A 17,472-nucleotide genomic window follows, 5' to 3' on the forward strand; every position below is an offset into this window, starting at 1 on the left:
CATCTGGAATATTGTGTCCAGCTGTGGCCCCTCAGTTCCAGCAGGACAGGGAACTGCTGCAGAGAGTCCAGTGCAGCCACCAAGATGCTGCAGGGAGTGGAGCATCTCCCGTGTGAGGAAAGGCTGAGGGAGCTGGGGCTCTGGAGCTGGACAAGAGGACACTGAGGGGGGACTCATTCCTGGGGATCAATATGGGAAGGGTGAGTGTCAGGAGGATGGAGCCAGGCTCTGCTGGTGACAACCAGGGACAGGACAAGGGGCAATGGGTGCAAACTGGAACACAGGAGGTTCCATTTAATTATGAGAAGAAACTTGTTCCCGGTGAGGGTGTCAGAGCCTGGCCCAGGCTGCCCAGGGGGGTTGTGGAGTCTCCTTCTCTGTAGACATTCCAACTCGCCTGGACACCTTCCTGTGTAACCTCATCTGGGTGTTCCTGCTCCACGGGGGTTGCACTGGGTGAGCTTTCCGGTCCCTCCCAGCCCCTGCCGCTGCGCTCCCGTGCGCTCCGCCCGCTGCCGGCTCCTCCCGGAACTCCATTTCCCAGCAGGCTCCGCGCGCCCGGCGCACACGTCACGGCGGCGGCGCGCGGCATGCCGGGGAGCGGCGCGCGGCCCGGGAGCGGCGGGCAGGTAGGAGAACCGCGGGCCCCGCGGCGGCGGCGGCGGCGCCTCCTGCAGACGGGGCGGGGGCGGGCGGGATCCCCCTCAGAGCTCCGGGACCGGGCGGGGGGAGGCGGCCGGGCCGAGCAGCCTCATCTGGGCAGCCCCACCCGGACCCCCGTCGGGCCGCGCCTCTGTGTGACGGGCGATGAGAGACCCTCGGCCCTGCCGAGCCCCCTCAGGCCGCGGCCTTGCCCAGGCACCTGCTCGGGGGGGAGGCGGGACGGGGCTCGTCCTGCGGTCAAACCGGCGGTTTGTTCCGAACCGAGCGCCCTGTCAGCCCGTGCAACCGTTAAAGCTGCATTGGAGCAGGCTGCCCAGGGCAGTGCTGGAGTCACCGTCCCTGGAGGGGTTGGACAGACAGAGATGAGGTTCTCAGGGACGTGGGGCAGTGCCAGGGGTGGTGAATGGTTGGACTTGATGATCTTGAGGGGCTTTTCCAACCAAAACGCTTCTATGATTCTGTGTGTCTCCCTCCTGGGAGCCCGGGCTCCGTTAACGGTATCAAACCACCCCGGGGAGTGGGAGACGCCTAAAACGTCTGTTTTGAGCAAAAAAACCCCAAATTCCCACATTGTCCTGCCCAGGCTGGAGCTGCCAAGGCAATATTGTCACAAACGCCATGGGAAGAGGTCACAACGCGGATTGTGCTGCTTTAACCTGTTATTTAAACTCCTTAATGGCACAAGCGATGAATTACCAGTTAAACTAGTTGTCTCGCCATGCATCCTAACTAAAAACTACAGAGTGGGAAGAGAAGCCACAGCAGGACATTTTTTTCAATATAAGGAAACCGAACTCAAGTAATTTACGGAGTTTTGCAGCTTGACCTACAGCTGAGGCTCCGACACCCCGTTCTGCACCAGAGGAGCTGCCCCACGGGCACCGACATGCCAGAACAGCTCGCTGTTAAGGAAACTTCCACAACGGTGCAGCCGAGTGCGAGATTAAGATAAAAGTGCAGCAGTAAAAATAACTTCACGTTACTCAGGCACATGCTGGTATTCCAATAAAAGGGGGTTATGTAGGAAAACAACGCCATACAAATCATCTTTCGAAAAACCGAACCTAACAAAACTAAACAAAATCTCCTCTGCTGTTGTTCTTTAATGAAAATAGTTGGTTTAAAAGTAGCTTTTTATGTAACTCTCAGTATCTGGTGTCTGTGCTGCTCCTTTGGCCTTTCCTAAGCAAGTCTTTTGACACTGTTCTAAGGAAAATAAGAATAACGGATCTGGTATCCTGCGTTTCATTTTTACAAGTCATTTTAAAATACAGATTTTTCATCCCTCAGAGGAAGGTTTCTGATCTGCATGGCAGTGCCCAGGCTTCTGCTCCCCCCGCTGAGCTCTGTGCTAAGAACAAAAGGGACACGTGTTCAGTGCCAGCGGCAGGAGTGCCCCTGCTCCCCGGTTGCCACCATCGAGCCACGGATCAGATCCCAGCTTGGTACTTGGAGATTCTGCTACGCGACTCAATCCCTTCCTGAAACGTGGGGTTTAAAGGACTGCGAACTGAAGCTGATAAATGAAAACGATTTTTTTTTTCTTCTCTGTATGAACATAAAGAACTTTTCTTCATTGCAGTTGTCTTCTTCCACTTGAGCAAATGCTAAACTGAAATACAGTGAACCTTTCTGCCTGAAACGCTTCCGAGGATGAAGCAGCAAACGCAGCAGGGAAGCGAGAGCGCCGCGTGCATGCAGCCATTATTCAGAAGAAGCTGTCTGCTCACATCCCTCCGCGACTGTCTCTTCATTTTAAAGACTAACGACTTCCTTCTCCTCCTCTACCCCTAGAAGAAATGTTTTCTTCCCCATTTCTTTTAAGGGCTAAGCAACGCAATAGCAAAGGTATTGAAACTCAGTCTACTGAATAATAACTTAATGATGTGAAGCCTGTGCTGTTCCTTTTGAATGGATGGCTGCTTTAGCAAGAGAGCTGCTGGGATCTGCTCCCTGCTGCGAGGGATGGCAGGATGGAGAAACCTGGATTGAAGCTGAACGGCAACCAGAGTGGTATAAAACTGAACCAGAATACAAGAATGAGGTCAACGCTGCAAGCTTGTGAAATAAGGAGAGATTACATGCAATGAAGCTAAGTTCAAGAACTAATAGTGAACACTTGTAGTAGATATTAACGAATGTTTGGAGTTGTCTGCTAACTCCATTATTGCTAAGACCTGCTAGAACACTGCTGCGTTGAGCTGGGTTTAATTTGGATGCTGAAGCATGATGCAGCATGGCAGAGGTTAATGAATACACTGGCGTAAAAATCTTCGCTGTGTGTTTTCAGTATGTACAGTCATTCCCAGAGCGAGGGAAAGCTGAGAAATCATTCCTTCTAGTTCTACTTTCTGGCAAATGGATGAAACCTTGAAAATTTATTTTGGCTACCTAGAAAAGCAGAGTAAAACAACCACATTTATTTTGTTCGTATCTGATGTCACATCTGAATGCAGGTCTCCAGAGGTGATATATTAATGTCCTAAAGCGCTGCACCATCTGGTTCCTCTTTTGATGTGCTACATTTTGAATGCTTGGTTTAATCTCCCTGGGTTTCAGTAAATTATGTAAACTTGGAGGCTTGGCAGCGGGAGATGGGCACCATGAGGAGATGATTCAGTCATCAATATCTATTGGGCTTCCTTATTGCTGCCATTACACTTCTTTCAGTTCTACTTATATATTTTGCAAGTGAATAATTCATCGCACTAGAAGCGGCAAGTTAGTTTTGGAATTTGCCCACTCTAAGATTAGCTATGACTAATCTTTCCTTCCCAAATGTGGAAAAGCTAACTGGGCTTCTTTTTCCCAAGGCTGGGTGATAAATCAGAAATAAATTGCATGTATATGTAACTGCTGGTGATGACATAAATCACATTTCTTCTTATCTTTCTGGACAGAATCAGAGCACCTTGGAATAGATGCAAGTACAAGACGCTGCACCAGCTAAAGCTGCCCTGGAAAGCCATGGCTGCCGCCCCTCATCTCAACTCGGACGCGCTCCGAGAGGTCCTGGAGTGCCCCATCTGCATGGAGTCCTTCACCGAGGAGCACCTGAGACCCAAACTCTTACACTGCGGGCACACCATCTGCAAACAGTGCTTGGAGAAACTCCTGGCAAACAGCATTAACGGGATACGCTGCCCCTTCTGCAGCAAAATCACACGAACGACGAGCTTAGCTCAGCTGACTGACAACCTTACTGTGCTGAAGATCATAGACACCACCGGACTGGGGGAAGTGGTGGGTCTGCTCATGTGCAAGGTCTGTGGGAGAAGGTTGCCAAGACACTTTTGCAAGAGCTGTAGCTTGGTTTTGTGTGAACCATGCAAGGAGACATCACACATGCCCCAAGGGCATAGAGTCATTGCTATCAAAGAGGCTGCTGAAGAGCGAAGGAGGGAATTTGGGACAAGGCTTGCCAGACTTCGGGAGCTCATGGGTGATCTGCAGAAAAGAAAAGCATCTTTGGAGGGTGTTTCGAGAGACCTACAATCTAGATACAAAGCCGTTCTGCAAGATTACAGCAGAGAAGAGCGCAAGATCCAGGAAGAACTGGCAAGGTCACGCAAGTTCTTCACCACCTCTTTGTCTGATGTGGAGAAGGTAAATAATCAAGTAATGGAGGAGCAAGCTTATCTGCTGAACTTAGCAGAAGTGCAGATAATGTCTCGCTGTGACTATTTCCTTGCCAAAATAAAGCAGGGAGATATAGCTCTCTTGGAGGAGGCAGCAGATGAGGAAGAACCAGAACTGACCAACAGTCTCCCAAGGGAGCTGACTCTTCAAGAGGTTGAACTCCTCAAGGTGAGCCACGTGGGACCGCTGCAGATTGGGCAGGTGGTGAAGAAACCCCGGACTGTTAACATGGAGGAATCACTCGTGGAAACCGCAGCATCCTCATCAGCATCATTTCAGGAGCCCGACTTGGTGCAAAAAGAGCCCAGCTGCACACCCAGCTCCTCACCAGCCAAGCCAAGGATGCCCGAAGCAGCCACAAGCATCCAGCAGTGCCACTTCATCAAGAAGATGGGCTCCAAGGGCAGCCTGCCAGGGATGTTTAACCTCCCCGTCAGCCTGTATGTCACCCTGCAAGGAGAGGTGCTCGTGGCAGACCGAGGCAATTTCCGAATCCAGGTTTTTACCCGCAAGGGCTTTCTGAAGGAGATCCGCCGGAGCCCTAGTGGAATCGATAGCTTTGTACTGAGTTTCCTCGGGGCAGACTTGCCCAATTTGACTCCCCTTTCTGTCACCATGAACTGCCACGGCCTGATAGGTGTGACCGACAGCTACGATAACTCCGTCAAGGTCTACACCATGGATGGCCATTGTGTGGCCTGCCACCGGAGCCAGCTCAGCAAGCCCTGGGGCATCACAGCTCTGCCTTCGGGACAGTTCGTAGTGACCGACGTGGAAGGGGGGAAACTCTGGTGTTTCACGGTGGACCGTGGCATGGGGGTAGTAAAGTACAGTTGCTTATGTAGCGCTGTGCGCCCAAAGTTTGTCACCTGCGATGCTGAAGGGACCATTTACTTTACTCAAGGGCTGGGGCTCAACCTGGAGAACCGGCAGTACGAACACCACCTGGAAGGAGGATTTTCAATCGGCTCTGTTGGCCCCGATGGGCAGCTAGGACGCCAGATCAGCCACTTCTTCTCCGAGAATGAGGATTTCAGGTGCATCGCTGGGATGTGTGTCGATGCCAGGGGAGATCTCATTGTTGCTGACAGCAGCCGGAAAGAAATCCTGCATTTTCCTAAAGGAGGCGGCTATAACATCCTAATCCGGGAAGGACTTGTCTGTCCCGTTGGTATTGCCATTACTCCCAAAGGGCAGCTGCTGGTGCTGGACTGCTGGGATCACTGCATTAAGATCTACAGTTACCATCTGAGAAGATATTCTACCCCTTAAAGGCACGTTTCTAAGCAAAACCGCTTTTGGCAGCAGAGATTCTTCCAGCCTCCATGCAATCTGATGGGAACCGGTGTCAAGCAAGAATTCAGGAAGATTGTGCCATAACTGAAGGGGATTTGGCATAGAGGCCATCATGTTTTGTGTTTAGAAACAAAATAGCTTACATGGTTGTGGTCTGCTTTATCTTCTTTTTTTATATAAAAACAGTACAATATAAACGAACAAGCACAAGGGAAAGGATCCATCCTTCTGGAATATTGGTTCCTTGCTCAATGACTGGTCACTCCATAATCTTCTCACCTCCTTTTGCCACATCCCTGACACTTCCAGCTTCAACCACTGTATATTTGTGCCATAAACACTGACTGACTGCTCTAAATCGCCTTCCCTTAGAGGACTAGAGAGGCAAAATCCTCTTCTGGCTGTGGTACTTGCAAGGAACTGGGTAGCAGTTGTCTGGGCAACTACTAGAGAAAGCAATTTCTGATTGCAGCACTGCGTAAACCGAAATAGCCCTCTCAGACTGCGGGGAGACGGAGCTTTACTTTCAAACTGACGAGGGAGGGTTTTCTCTCTCTGCTTTTCTGGTATTCAGGAGATCGCCCCTTGTCGTGCCATTTGTGAACCGTGTCTGTTCGATGTGAAGTGAGTCCTGTGCAATCATGGGAGACGGAGCTGAGCCAGAAAAGTGCCCTCTGATGGCAATAGGGTTTTTATGACTACTAAGAGTTGTGCTAGGTAGAAAGGGGTAAAAAGGGAGGGGGCTGGAGCAAAAAAAAAAAATGGGAAACCTACGGTTGATATTCACTGTTGTTTTGTTATTAAATGTATCCTGGAAACTGTCTTTGGAAGGTATGTCTGGTATCTAAAGCTTCATGTGGGAGGAGGAAAGGGCTGAGGGAATAAGACTGGGAAATTATAGTAAATGAGATTAAATGCAACATATTGTCTGTTCACCTGCACTTCACTGTTCTGAATTCCAGGCCATTACATTTAGCGAGAGTTTCCACCCGTCTGCACTTTGGATATTCAGGCAACTCACAGCTGAGATGGGGGGAAAACCATTTCGCCTTTATTTTTTTAATACTTGGAAACACATCCATTGGTGCGTTGCCTTTTTTCCCTTGCACAGCAAAACACTACATTCCTCATATTATTTTTTTACAGCACCAGCAGGCACCAGAGTTCATGTTCATCGCGGCTTTGGGCCAAATGAAGCACAAAACTGCAGCTGTGTGAACCGAGGCCCCCACAGTGCTACTCTCCTGGCTGATAAATGTGTACCTCAGTGTGGTGCTGCTCGCCTAGAATCGTTTATTGAAGGAAAGATGCATTTAAATAGGGCACAGTGGTAGCATGTTAATCTGCCACAGATAATAGTTAGACCGCAGCGCGTTTATTTGTTGCTATCAACAACGTAGTTGCAAATTTGGGGGCACAACAGACAATATAAAAACTGATTTTATAGCGGCTGCCGCGCTACAGCAAATTGTTTGCTCCTTGTGCTACAACATGTATGCAACAGGTGATTTTGGTTTTTAAGCTCCCCTATTGAAACGGCAAAGTAAAAGAGGCTTCGGAGCCACTGCTGCTCCAGCCGGTTGATTGGGAGTTACGGGGTTTGCATAAGCGCTGGGAGCAGATTTTGCTGGGATTTTGTGAGGTTTTTCTTTGTTTGCTTTAGTGTTTTTGTTTGTTTGGTTGGTTTGTTTGGGTTTTGTTTCTTTTTGTTTGTTTGTTTGGGTTTGGTTTGGTTTGTTAGTTTTGTTTATTTGTCTGTTTTCTCTCCTTGTTCAGCTCAGGCAAAGCACTGAAGAGCACACAAACACCCAGCCCATGGAGGTGCCCCCTGTCTGGGGCAACTTGTTATTTCTCTCACTAAAATTGCCTGGAAAAAGCCTGGGGAGAAGGAGCAGGAGCTGAGACACCGACATGGTGATGGTCCAAGGAACTGCCCCTCTTCCCTCCTCTGCTGCTCCCTGGCTTTGCCGAGGCTGCCAAATTGCACAGAATTATTTACATTCTTTGCTGCTCTTATTTGGGTGGGAGATGGCAGTCGCCTGAGGTATGTAAGAGTAATTTGGGGAGCTGATCTCATCCTTCATGTATGTTTTTGGGAGATGATGACTATTACTGGGCCCTTCTGCAGTTAATTACATTGTAACTCAAGGCGTTTTTTCCAGTATTGCAGTAATGGCAGTTCCTCTCCTACTGATCTCTTTTAAACACTTCTCCTCTTTCTAAGAACTGCTCCAAGCAGGAAGCTACCGTGGACCTGAATAATTGAAGCAATATTATCTATGATAATATGTACCTCTGTCATTTTCTGTTCCAATGGATTTTTTTTGGTTTTGGCAATAAACATCACACCGCTAGCAATAACATTTCCTGGAGTGCTTGAAGGGACAGAAAAGCTGGTCTGGTAAACTGAGCAGTTGGTTACTCAGCCTGTTCCTGGTCACACAGTTCAAACAAAGCGTCCATCATGTTTCTCACTCAGAGATCCAAGGAAAACAACATTCCGCTGTGATGCACTGGTGGGCCAGGACACTGCAATCTGTGCCTGGGGGTGTGTGTGTCGCCTGCGGCTCTTCTAGTCTGGGTTTTTAGGTAGAAAATGGAAAAAAAAGCCTGCTGTCCCTCACCCAGGGCTTGCAGGTCCCCTGACAGAACTTGACAACGACTACAAAACGATTTTGCAGAGCTGTATTTCTTGCCGTGGTGCCCCCACGCAATGTTGTGATCGTCTGCCAAGCGAGATGAAATGGGGTAATTAAGGATTGTGATGAAATAGTTTGGCTTTCGCTCTCTACCTGGAAGAAGAGCTTGTCTGCTTATACGTATGTGTTTGGGTTTTAAAGATTGTGTAATAAAGGAAAAATTGATCCAATTAAAAGCGCATTGCAAACAGCTCATTTTCTTATTAAAAACACTTCATCTCCTCCCTTTGGTGGTAGATTGTTTTCTACACCCAGTGGGGATTAGACTTGGGAACACGATGGCTACGAGACCCCTTTTATGCCGTCAGGTTGCGGAGGATAAATCTGATTTCCTTGGCAGGTCTCCTGTAACTTTACCTGACACTTCCCTACCCACCTCATAAACAAATACTAGAGTTTCATGCCTTAATTCATGCCGATACTCCCACAAGGGCAATATCTTACTTTTCACCTGATGTTTTAAAGGTCTGGTCCAAATTCCCTGGCACCGAGCGCTCGGTAACAGATCCGAGATGCTGGTTTGTCAAACATACACCATCCCTGCAGAACAACTGCCATGCCAGTCCTGTTAGACTTACCCTGATGCTTTATATGAAGTTATAATTTCTTAGAGCAGCAGAAACAAAGCCACAAACATTTGTTCTGGGCAGCAACCAACAGCCGGGCTTTCCAAAGGGATGAGGGGCAGAGCCTGTTCCTTAATCAAAGGTCTACAAAAGTAAAAATAAAGCCAGATGCTTCGAGTCTTTTCTATTGTATAGCTTAAGTGATTTTTCTGGGTCATTACTCAATGCAAGGATTTAAAGTTATTTCATTTTGCACAACTAATTACTCTACTTGCCTGGCAATTTTGGATTACAATGAGCAGTGCGTAAGGTCATTTAGCGGAGTGAGTCACAGCACGTACTTTAGTCTAAACTAAATTTCACGGCAACCAGCTACATTGTTTTTTCCTCCTCCGAACAAAATGTCAAAAGCTGATGTTTTGAAACATATAAAGACATAAACTGCAAGTAGTAGGAATGTTACAGAGGTAGTGGAGTGGTTGTTTATAGGAATGGATCTCAAGGACAGGGAAACTCTATATGCTCTACTTCTGACCGAGCAGGTCTAAGGCACAGCCTTTAACAGATGCAGAGCTCGCCTTACAGCTTTCTCAATGCACCTGATTGTGTCTGGGAAATGAAAACTAAACGTTCCCCTGGACTAGTTCAAACTTAATTGTGTTAGGGCAGTACCAGACCTGCACGGAGATGAAGGGGACCTTGAGGGGACAGAGGGGACCCTGCTCAGAAGAACACAGACTACTATTTTAGCAGAGCTCGAGGCTGTGTGCTTGAAGTGGCTTCTGTTTCATGAAGATATTTGTCTAAACTGTTATGTTAACAAGAAAGCATGAAAATTATAACCTCTTAAAGATAAATACAACCAACAACATATGGTCTGAGAGGAGATAAGCCAATACTGGGGGCTGGTGGGCAGAAGGGCTTAGGGAGTGTGACAGGACCTGTTACTGAGGCGAACCACCTTCAATGCTCAGCTTGCTGAGTGCCCAACACAGCCAGGTCACCTCTAGCCAAGGAAACTCTACCTAGAAATCACAGGAAATGCAAGAAAAACAAACATTTCACTCACTGCAGATGCAAAGCAGCCCTGAAACACAACACTTGGGTACTGAAACCCTCGGAATCTCTTCCACCCTTGTCCATCAGCATCCTTCCCGCTGCCCAGCCCTGCATCTCCCAGCTCCTGGGTGGGAAGGGAGAGGAGCCCCATGAGCTCTGTGCTCCCCTGCAGCTCCACCCCACCAGCACACTGCTGCTTTTTCCAGCTTTTCCCAGTTGGAGAACAGAAATCTCCCACGCTGAGGCTCAGCTCGTCTGCACCGTGCAAAGGAAAGAATTGTCACTCAAAGGCTTGACAAGACGAGACCCTCCGCATTACTGCTGATAACGGCTCCATTTTCTCTAAGTGCCGGAGCATTTACAGACATTTGTTCTGCATTTTGTGTATCGCAGTGGGAACGAGGCAAGCTAGAACAGCTCTTGGGGAAATCCCACTGGGGCTGTCAGGTTTTGCTATCAGAGCAGCTCTTCTCTTTCCCTAACCAAGCTCTCCTCCTCCTCATCCAGCCAGACTGAGAGGGCACAGAGAAAAATAACCTTGCTAAACCTTAGCTAAAACCTTCCTAAAGGTTTATGAGACACCTGAAATGGGCGTTGACACGTGGATTTGCTGGACGGAGGTATCACTCTCCTTCCTCCTGTACACTTTGCGAGCATCTTTGCATTGGCTTGACCTCCAGCCTCTACTTTCAGTTCTATTGCTGAGCATGGCATTCTAGAATCATAGAATCGCTTTGGCTAGAAAACACTTTTAAGATTGAATCCAACTGTCAACCTAACACTGCCAAGTCCACTGCTAAAATACGCCATTAAGCACCTGATCTGCACATCTGTTCAACTCCTCCAGGGATGGTGACTCCACCACTGCCCTGGGCAGCCTGTTCCAATGCCCAACAACCCTTTCCATCCCAAGATCCAACCTAAACCTCCAATGGTGCAACTTGAGGCTGTTTCCTCTCATAATTACTTGGGAGAAGAGACCAACAGCCCATTGCTCCAACCTCTTTTCAGGTAGTTGTAGAGAGCAAGCACACACCCAATTTACTTCCAGGAGGAAGGGGAACATTTTGCCTTTCGACAAGCAGAGCATCCTGCAAACACCCATCCCGGCAGGGCGGTGGTTCTGGGTAGTGAGAAGTCACCAACTTTCTGCTGTCTCTGATAAAAACCAGATCGCTTTCTCCTCTGTTTGGCTGAAGGAAGCGTTCTGCAGGCACCAACCCACATCACAGCGTTCGGGCTGCTCCAACTGCTGCAAGGAGCCTGGCTGCCAGCGGCGTCGTCTCTTCTTCGAGACCGTGTTTTCAATTAGGGCTGGACGCGCAGATCGTGCGCTGTACTGGCAGAGGCCTCCTCCTGAGGCCTGTCGATTGATTTATGAAGTTGATTAAAAATATTAAAATTATTTTGTGCGGCGCTGCAAACACACCGCAATGTGCATTTTTATCATACTTGGTGATGTTCCAATTAGCTCCAGACTCTCCTCTCCCCTTCCTATTCTGACCTGCTTTGCTCGCTAACAAATTACAGTTGTCCTGGCCTCGCTTTTGTATTTATTAGAGATGATGCATCTGTGTGCTCTCGGAGCAGTTTGGAAACGGGCTGGCTTGCAGTGGGGAGCCCGGCGGGCCAGAGCTCTTTCCGAGTGGAGAAGACATCCAGAGCTGTCTAGCTGGGGCTATTTATTCCAATCCTCCTTATGTCACTGGCAAAATGAGAGTAAATCAGCAGAGAAGCTAGGAATAAAATCTGTCTACCATAAACAGCAAGGCCTTTCTCTTACCTAACTGGAGTTCCTCCAGGACAGAGCCCTGAGTCTCCCATGACACCTTCTCTGTCCATAGAGCTGATCTCCCCTAGTATCGGCAAGAGGCCTGAACATCCTTGATGTCCTACCAAGATCACTTTTTGGCCATCAGAGACACTTGTCCTCTCTGCAGAACCAACAGTCCCGACATTCAACCTCACACCAGCTACCAAAGCCACAGATGGAGCCACACGCAAAGTACAAGGTGGGAACAAGTACCTGGTACCCAAATGCTGTGCGGTCAGAAATTGACACTTATGTCCAGGAATCACATGCAAAATCTACAGAGAAACCCTGAGGTCCCACATGTGCTTTGTTGTTTCACAGGGTGGTGGGGAAGGATGTGAGGATGCTCCTGGCACAATGGGGATGCCCCAGCACACCAACAATGTCCCAGCACACCGGGGATGCCCCCAGCACACCGGGGATGCCCCCAGCACACCGGGGATGCCCCAGCACACCGGGGATGTCCCTGCACACCGGGGATGTCCCCAGCACACCGGGGATGTCCCAGCACACTGGGGATGCCCCAGCACACCGGGAATGTTTCCAGCACACCGGGAATGTTCCCAGCACACCGGGGATGTCCCAGCACACCAACAATGTCCCAGCACACCAACAATGTCCCAGCACACCAGCAATCTTCTCAGCACACCGGGTATGTCCCAGCACACCAGGGATGTCCCCACCACACCAGGGATGTCCCACCACACCAACAATCTCCTCAGCATACTGGGAATGTCCCAGCATACCGGGGATGTTCCCAGCACACCGGGGCGGCCCTGCCAGGGGTGGGCACAGCTCCAGGGGTCCGGATGGGAGCCGGGGGGGAGCGGGGAGCCCGGCTTTGCCAGCTGCATACCATGGACTGAAAAGGCAATTATTTTGTCAGCAAGGCACTGCTCGCTTCAGGCCCTGTGCCACCACGGGGCTTCATGGTTAAGCCCCAGGAACCACTGCTGTCCCCGTCCCCCGTCTGCTCCCCACCCAGGGACTGCAGGGAGCACGCCAGAATGATTAATAATATTACAAGTACATAAACAACACACCTCCGCCACGCTTTCTCTTGCTAAACGGGGGCATTGCTACGGCAAACTTCATTTATCACAGTTTAAAACCCAAACAAATGAGTACAGGGTGTTATAAATACATTTACAAGACGAGCTGCGCTGGGAAGACAGAGGAAAAAAATGAGCAGAAAGCAATGGAGGCAACAGGAGCTTGTGCAGGACGAGGCCGCTCTCGGCAGCACCCGCGGGGCAGGACGCAAGTGCCTTTATGACCTTTGTTACCATCAGCCTTACGACGGGCCCTATGAAACAGCACAGATGTTTTTCAACGGGAAAACATCAGACCTGGGGAATATCCCCTGGAGGAGAGAGATGAATTGGCAAATGGAAGGCTACGGCGATAAGGGAGTTTTTATAAACATAACCTAATTGTATTACTTCAAAGTCCTGAAGTTTATTGCCCTGTTTAATGATGTGTCGCGTTATTTATGGTGTAGCACAATGAGTCTGCTATTGATTTAATACACTTCCTTAAAGACTGTCATTGTCACAAGCAATAAAACGAAGCCATTCTGAGACAGCTCAATTGTGTCACATCTCCATCACGCGACCCCAAGCAACCCTGTAGTGGGGCTGGGGGCAAGTGGGGACGTGGGTCCCTGGGGATGGATGGAGCCAGAGTGGCCACTGAAGGGCAGGAGTGGGCAGGACGGGTTCATCGGGCTCAGGGATGCTGCCCGTGGACATGTGTCACCATCTCCTACTGCTGGAAACTTCGTTTGGTATAAGTCATAGAATCACAGACTCATTTTGGTTGGAAGAGACCCTCAAGATCATCAAGTCCAACCATTCACCCACCCCTGGCACTATCCCATGTCCCTGAGAACCTCATCTCCGTGTCTGTTCAACCCTCCAGGGATGGTGACTCCAGCACTGCCCTGGGCAGCCTGTTCCAATGCCCCACAGCCCTTTGGGGAAGAAATTGTTCCCCAACCTCAGCCTCCCATGGCGCAACTTGAGGCTGCTTCCTCCCATCCTATCACTTGCTACCTGGGAGAAGAGACCAACCCCCTCCATCCTACAAAGTCTCCTCTCTGCGCCCACTAACCGCTGATGGTGTGTGCATGGGGAAGAGGTGGTGATGGATGGAAAACAGCACCAACAGCAACGGACATTTGTGGCGCTGCCCGTCCCCGCCGCTCCCCTCACCTTTCTGGTACTGGAGCCAGAGCTGCTGCTGGACTTTCTTGCTGGGGAAGTGGATGGTGCAGCTGAACTCGGAGCCGTACAGGGCCTCCGCGATGTAGTGCGAGCCGAACTGCTGGATGAAGGAGAGCAGCTCCTCCCGGCTGCTGTCCTTGTTCAGGATCTTCAGGATGTTTGCGAAGCCTGCGGGAGGGAGGCAGGGGGTGGGCAGGTGGCCCAGGCAGGGCTGCCAGCCACAGCCCGGGAGAAGGCGACCCAGCAGGTCCCCTGCTCAAGGCAGACAAGTCCCTGCAGAGGTGCAAAGTGCAGCTCCTCCTCTCCTGTATACATGATCCTTTGGAATCCACAACCTGCTATGGACCTGGGCCGTGGCTCTGGCATCCTTTTGGGATTCCTCTCCTTTCTCAAGTCATTTTACAGGGATGTGCATGTGAACACAGAGACACACAAGCACCTTCTAGCCAGCTCCAGCCTGTTTTCCAGGCTGCTGGGACACCATCAACATTCTCCCCAAAGGACGTGCTTGGCCTTTGCTCTGCAGTAACCACAACCAGAGATGTTCTGGTGTCATTATAGGTGGCACTGCAGACCATCCCCAGCGTAAATACCTTGCACAACCAATAACTATTTTTAGGAAAGCTGGATGTGCATGGGGCTGGGCTGACGGCAGCCCTAGGGGTACACAAGGTTTGGGACATCTCTTGAGCATCACTGCTGGCATGGGACAAGGACACAGACCCTCACGGCTCTATGGAGGTGAAATATCAAGGAGGCATTGTTGACTTCATGGTGTCTTGGCATCATTTAGAGCTGGCCGATAGTGCTTTGGTTCAATGGTGGAACTGAAAACATACTGCAAGAAAATACATCACGACTGTCTTCAAAATGAGGTTGTCTGGCTGGTTGGTTGGTTGGTTTATTGGAGGAGAAAGTTGGTTTAATAAAAAAGCTAGAAGAATTCATTTTGAGCTGAACCCAAATATTTTGTTCTGCTCTGAGCAGGTTATTTCATTCTGGGCTCTGCAGCCTGTCTGCGCTAGATCTTTTTTTTTTTCTATCCCCATTTAAAAACAGGTTGATTTTTAAATAAAAAATGCTGCTTTGAAATGAAAAGGCAAAACATTTCAGGTTGTAACAAAATGTTTCAGTATTTCTAAAACAAAACATGTAGCTATAAAAACGTGGAAGTGAAATGTTTTGACGTTTCCAGGATCTTCCCGCCCGCCCCTTCTGCATCTGTGACTCCCTGCTTTATAGGACCCACATTTACAAGCACTTTGGGTCCTTTGGAAACCACATTTTTCAAGAATTTACTCTTTGTTGTACATGAACGTATACACAGCCACCCCCATATGAATCCTCCCCACAGCGGTGCTTATTAACTTAGAATCACAGAATTGTAGAATCATGGAATGGTTTGTGTTGAAGGGACCTCCCCAGCTCCCCCAGTGCCCCCCCTGCCATGAGCAGGGACATCTTCACCAGCTCAGGTTGCTCAGAGCCCCGTCCAGCCTGGCCTGGGATGTCTCCAGGGATGGTTCAGCCACCACCTCTCTGGCCAACCTGGGACAGGCTCTCACCACCCTCAGGGACAACAATTTCCTCCTCGTGTCCAGCCTGAATCTCCCTCCTTTAGTTTAAAACCATCACCCCTTGTCCTATCGCAACAGGCCCTGCTAAAAAGTCTGTCTCTATCTTTCTTAAAGGCCCAAATTTTAGCTTGATCCTGGCTCTGGCCCCAGCTCTTGGTTTGTGCGACTGAGCTGTGCAAACTTCCTGCCTCAGTTTCCCCCTTGTAAAAAGGAGGTAAATCCCTCTGCCTGCCTCTGTCACAGCGCTGGGAGTGCGAGTTACTGCCCGAGCAGAGCCTGGAGGTGGGAAATGCTGGTGAGATGCTCGGCACAACTGTGCCTTGGGGCAGACGACCACCACCTACCCACACAGACATGCATCTCCCCACTGCTAGAAACCCTCACCTGCAGAGAGGGTGATGGAGCTGAGCTTCACCCTGTACAGGTTGCTCCTGACCCGCCAGTGCTGCACCATGGGGTAGCCCATCGCCTCGTCGTACTTGATGTCTCCTGCAAAGGAAGAGCCGGTGCTCAGCCCCCGCAGGCCTGGCTGCTAACGCTCACATTGAGCGCTGGCTTTGCCGTGCCCTGCAGGGGCGGGAAACGGGAGCAGGGCAGGGACGGTGCCACCTCCGGTGGTCACACTGTGGGGTCCCAAAGCTGCTGGCAGGGCCAGCGTTGCGGTGGCAGTGGCTACCGAGACCTTGTGGGGATGGAGACGCTGGGGTGGACTCACACAGCCCATGTGTTTTTTCTGCCCCAGGTACACTGGAGGGATGTCCCAAGGTACCCCGATATAACAGGGGTGCTGATGCCCCAATGTACCCAGAGATAATGGGGATGCTGATGGCTCAACGCACCCCGAGATAAGGGGGATGCTGATGGCCCATGGCACCATAAGATAACAGGGACGCCGATGCCCCAAGGTACCCCAAGATAATGGGGATGCCAGTGCTCCAAGGTACCTTGAGATAATTAGGATTCTGATGCCTCAAAGGACCCTGAGATAACTAGGATGCTGGTGCCCCAAAGGACCCCAAGATAACAGGGGTGCTGATGTGCCCTGGACCACAGGATCCTGGGTGCAAGAAGGGATGCTCGCTCCTGTGCTTGCCCCGAGCCGGGGCTGACCCGGGTGTAGGTCGTACCCGTGAGCAGCCGGAGGTCGGGAAGGGGCTCGGAGAGGACGCCGCGGCACTGCTCCTCCACGGGCAGCGGGATCACCATGAGGCCGTCGGCCAGCTGGGGGAAGTCCTTGATGAAGTTATTCTCCCTGCAAGAGAGAAAAAGACAACTGCAAAGCAACGATGCAGGCTACGGCCCGGCAGGGGGGCTGAGCCGCCCCGGCAGCATGGAGACAGATGGCTCAGGAGGGCAAGGGACGTCTCCTGTAGGCAGGAGACCTAGCAGGGGATGGATGGGGTTTGCAGCCGCTGCCAACAGCTGCCCCTTGCTGCTCAGCCCTCCAAGATGATGTTTAATGAGCTCCCTGGGGACCACGGCTCCATTGACTTGCCAGCAGCGTGAGACCGCTCAGCTGGGGGACTTGGTCACTGGTTTTGGCTCAGATTTTTCCAAGTGTGTCACTGAAGACGGGGCAAACAATGGTGAGGAGAGAGGAATGGCTGCTATGCCCCAAAACTGCCCCTTCCACCGCCCACAGCATCTTCCCGGTACAGGACTGTGACCAAGCACCAGACCAAGCCCCGCTGGGGTCCCCATCCCAGGCAGCAGCATCACCCCACAGCTTTGCCCCTGGGTGACCAGCTCTGCAAAAGGAGGAAAAGGTACATTTATAGACAGACAGCAACAACAAAAAAGTAATTGCATGTAGCTCATGGTGCAATTTTACCACATATACAGGATCTTTTCTAACCTTGGCAGGTATAACATTGTATAATAGGCCCCTAATGAATTGTTTCTAGAACAACGATACCAAGGAAATTATTTGAAATG

At 50.4% G+C, this 17,472-nt stretch overlaps 2 protein-coding genes across 4 annotated transcripts in view; one reads left to right on the forward strand and one right to left on the reverse strand.

Annotated features, from left to right (window-relative positions):
- Positions 1 to 17,472, reverse strand: part of ASTN2 (astrotactin 2) — a gene marked incomplete at its 5' end in the record, with an annotated part of 313,041 nt that overhangs the window by 98,474 nt on the left and 197,095 nt on the right. Inside the window, 3 exons of the mRNA XM_080356001.1 lie at positions 13,949 to 14,128; positions 15,922 to 16,026; positions 16,665 to 16,789. Coding sequence (XP_080212127.1) covers positions 13,949 to 14,128; positions 15,922 to 16,026; positions 16,665 to 16,789 — 410 coding nt within the window. The remainder of the gene's footprint in view (positions 1 to 13,948; positions 14,129 to 15,921; positions 16,027 to 16,664; positions 16,790 to 17,472) is intronic.
- On the forward strand, positions 2,111 to 8,463 carry TRIM32 (tripartite motif containing 32). 3 transcript variants are annotated; one of them, XR_013923022.1, is made up of 3 exons: positions 2,111 to 2,908; positions 3,564 to 6,222; positions 6,745 to 8,463. XR_013923022.1 is itself a non-coding variant. In XM_080355950.1 (2 exons), the coding sequence occupies exons 1-2, from the start codon at positions 2,880 to 2,882 to the stop codon at positions 5,572 to 5,574; spliced, it is 2,040 nt and encodes a 679-aa protein (XP_080212076.1). In that variant the 5' UTR covers positions 2,111 to 2,879; the 3' UTR covers positions 5,575 to 6,421. The 3 variants fall into 3 exon arrangements, 2 of the variants coding, with proteins under 2 accessions (XP_080212076.1, XP_080212077.1); XM_080355950.1 differs by lacking the exon at positions 6,745 to 8,463 and having other exon boundaries at positions 3,564 to 6,421; XM_080355951.1 differs by lacking the exon at positions 6,745 to 8,463 and having other exon boundaries at positions 2,111 to 2,511; positions 3,564 to 6,421.

The sequence above is a fragment of the Nesoenas mayeri genome (genome assembly GCF_963082525.1).
Source record: "Nesoenas mayeri genome assembly, chromosome: 18".
NCBI classification, from domain to species: domain Eukaryota; kingdom Metazoa; phylum Chordata; class Aves; order Columbiformes; family Columbidae; genus Nesoenas; species Nesoenas mayeri.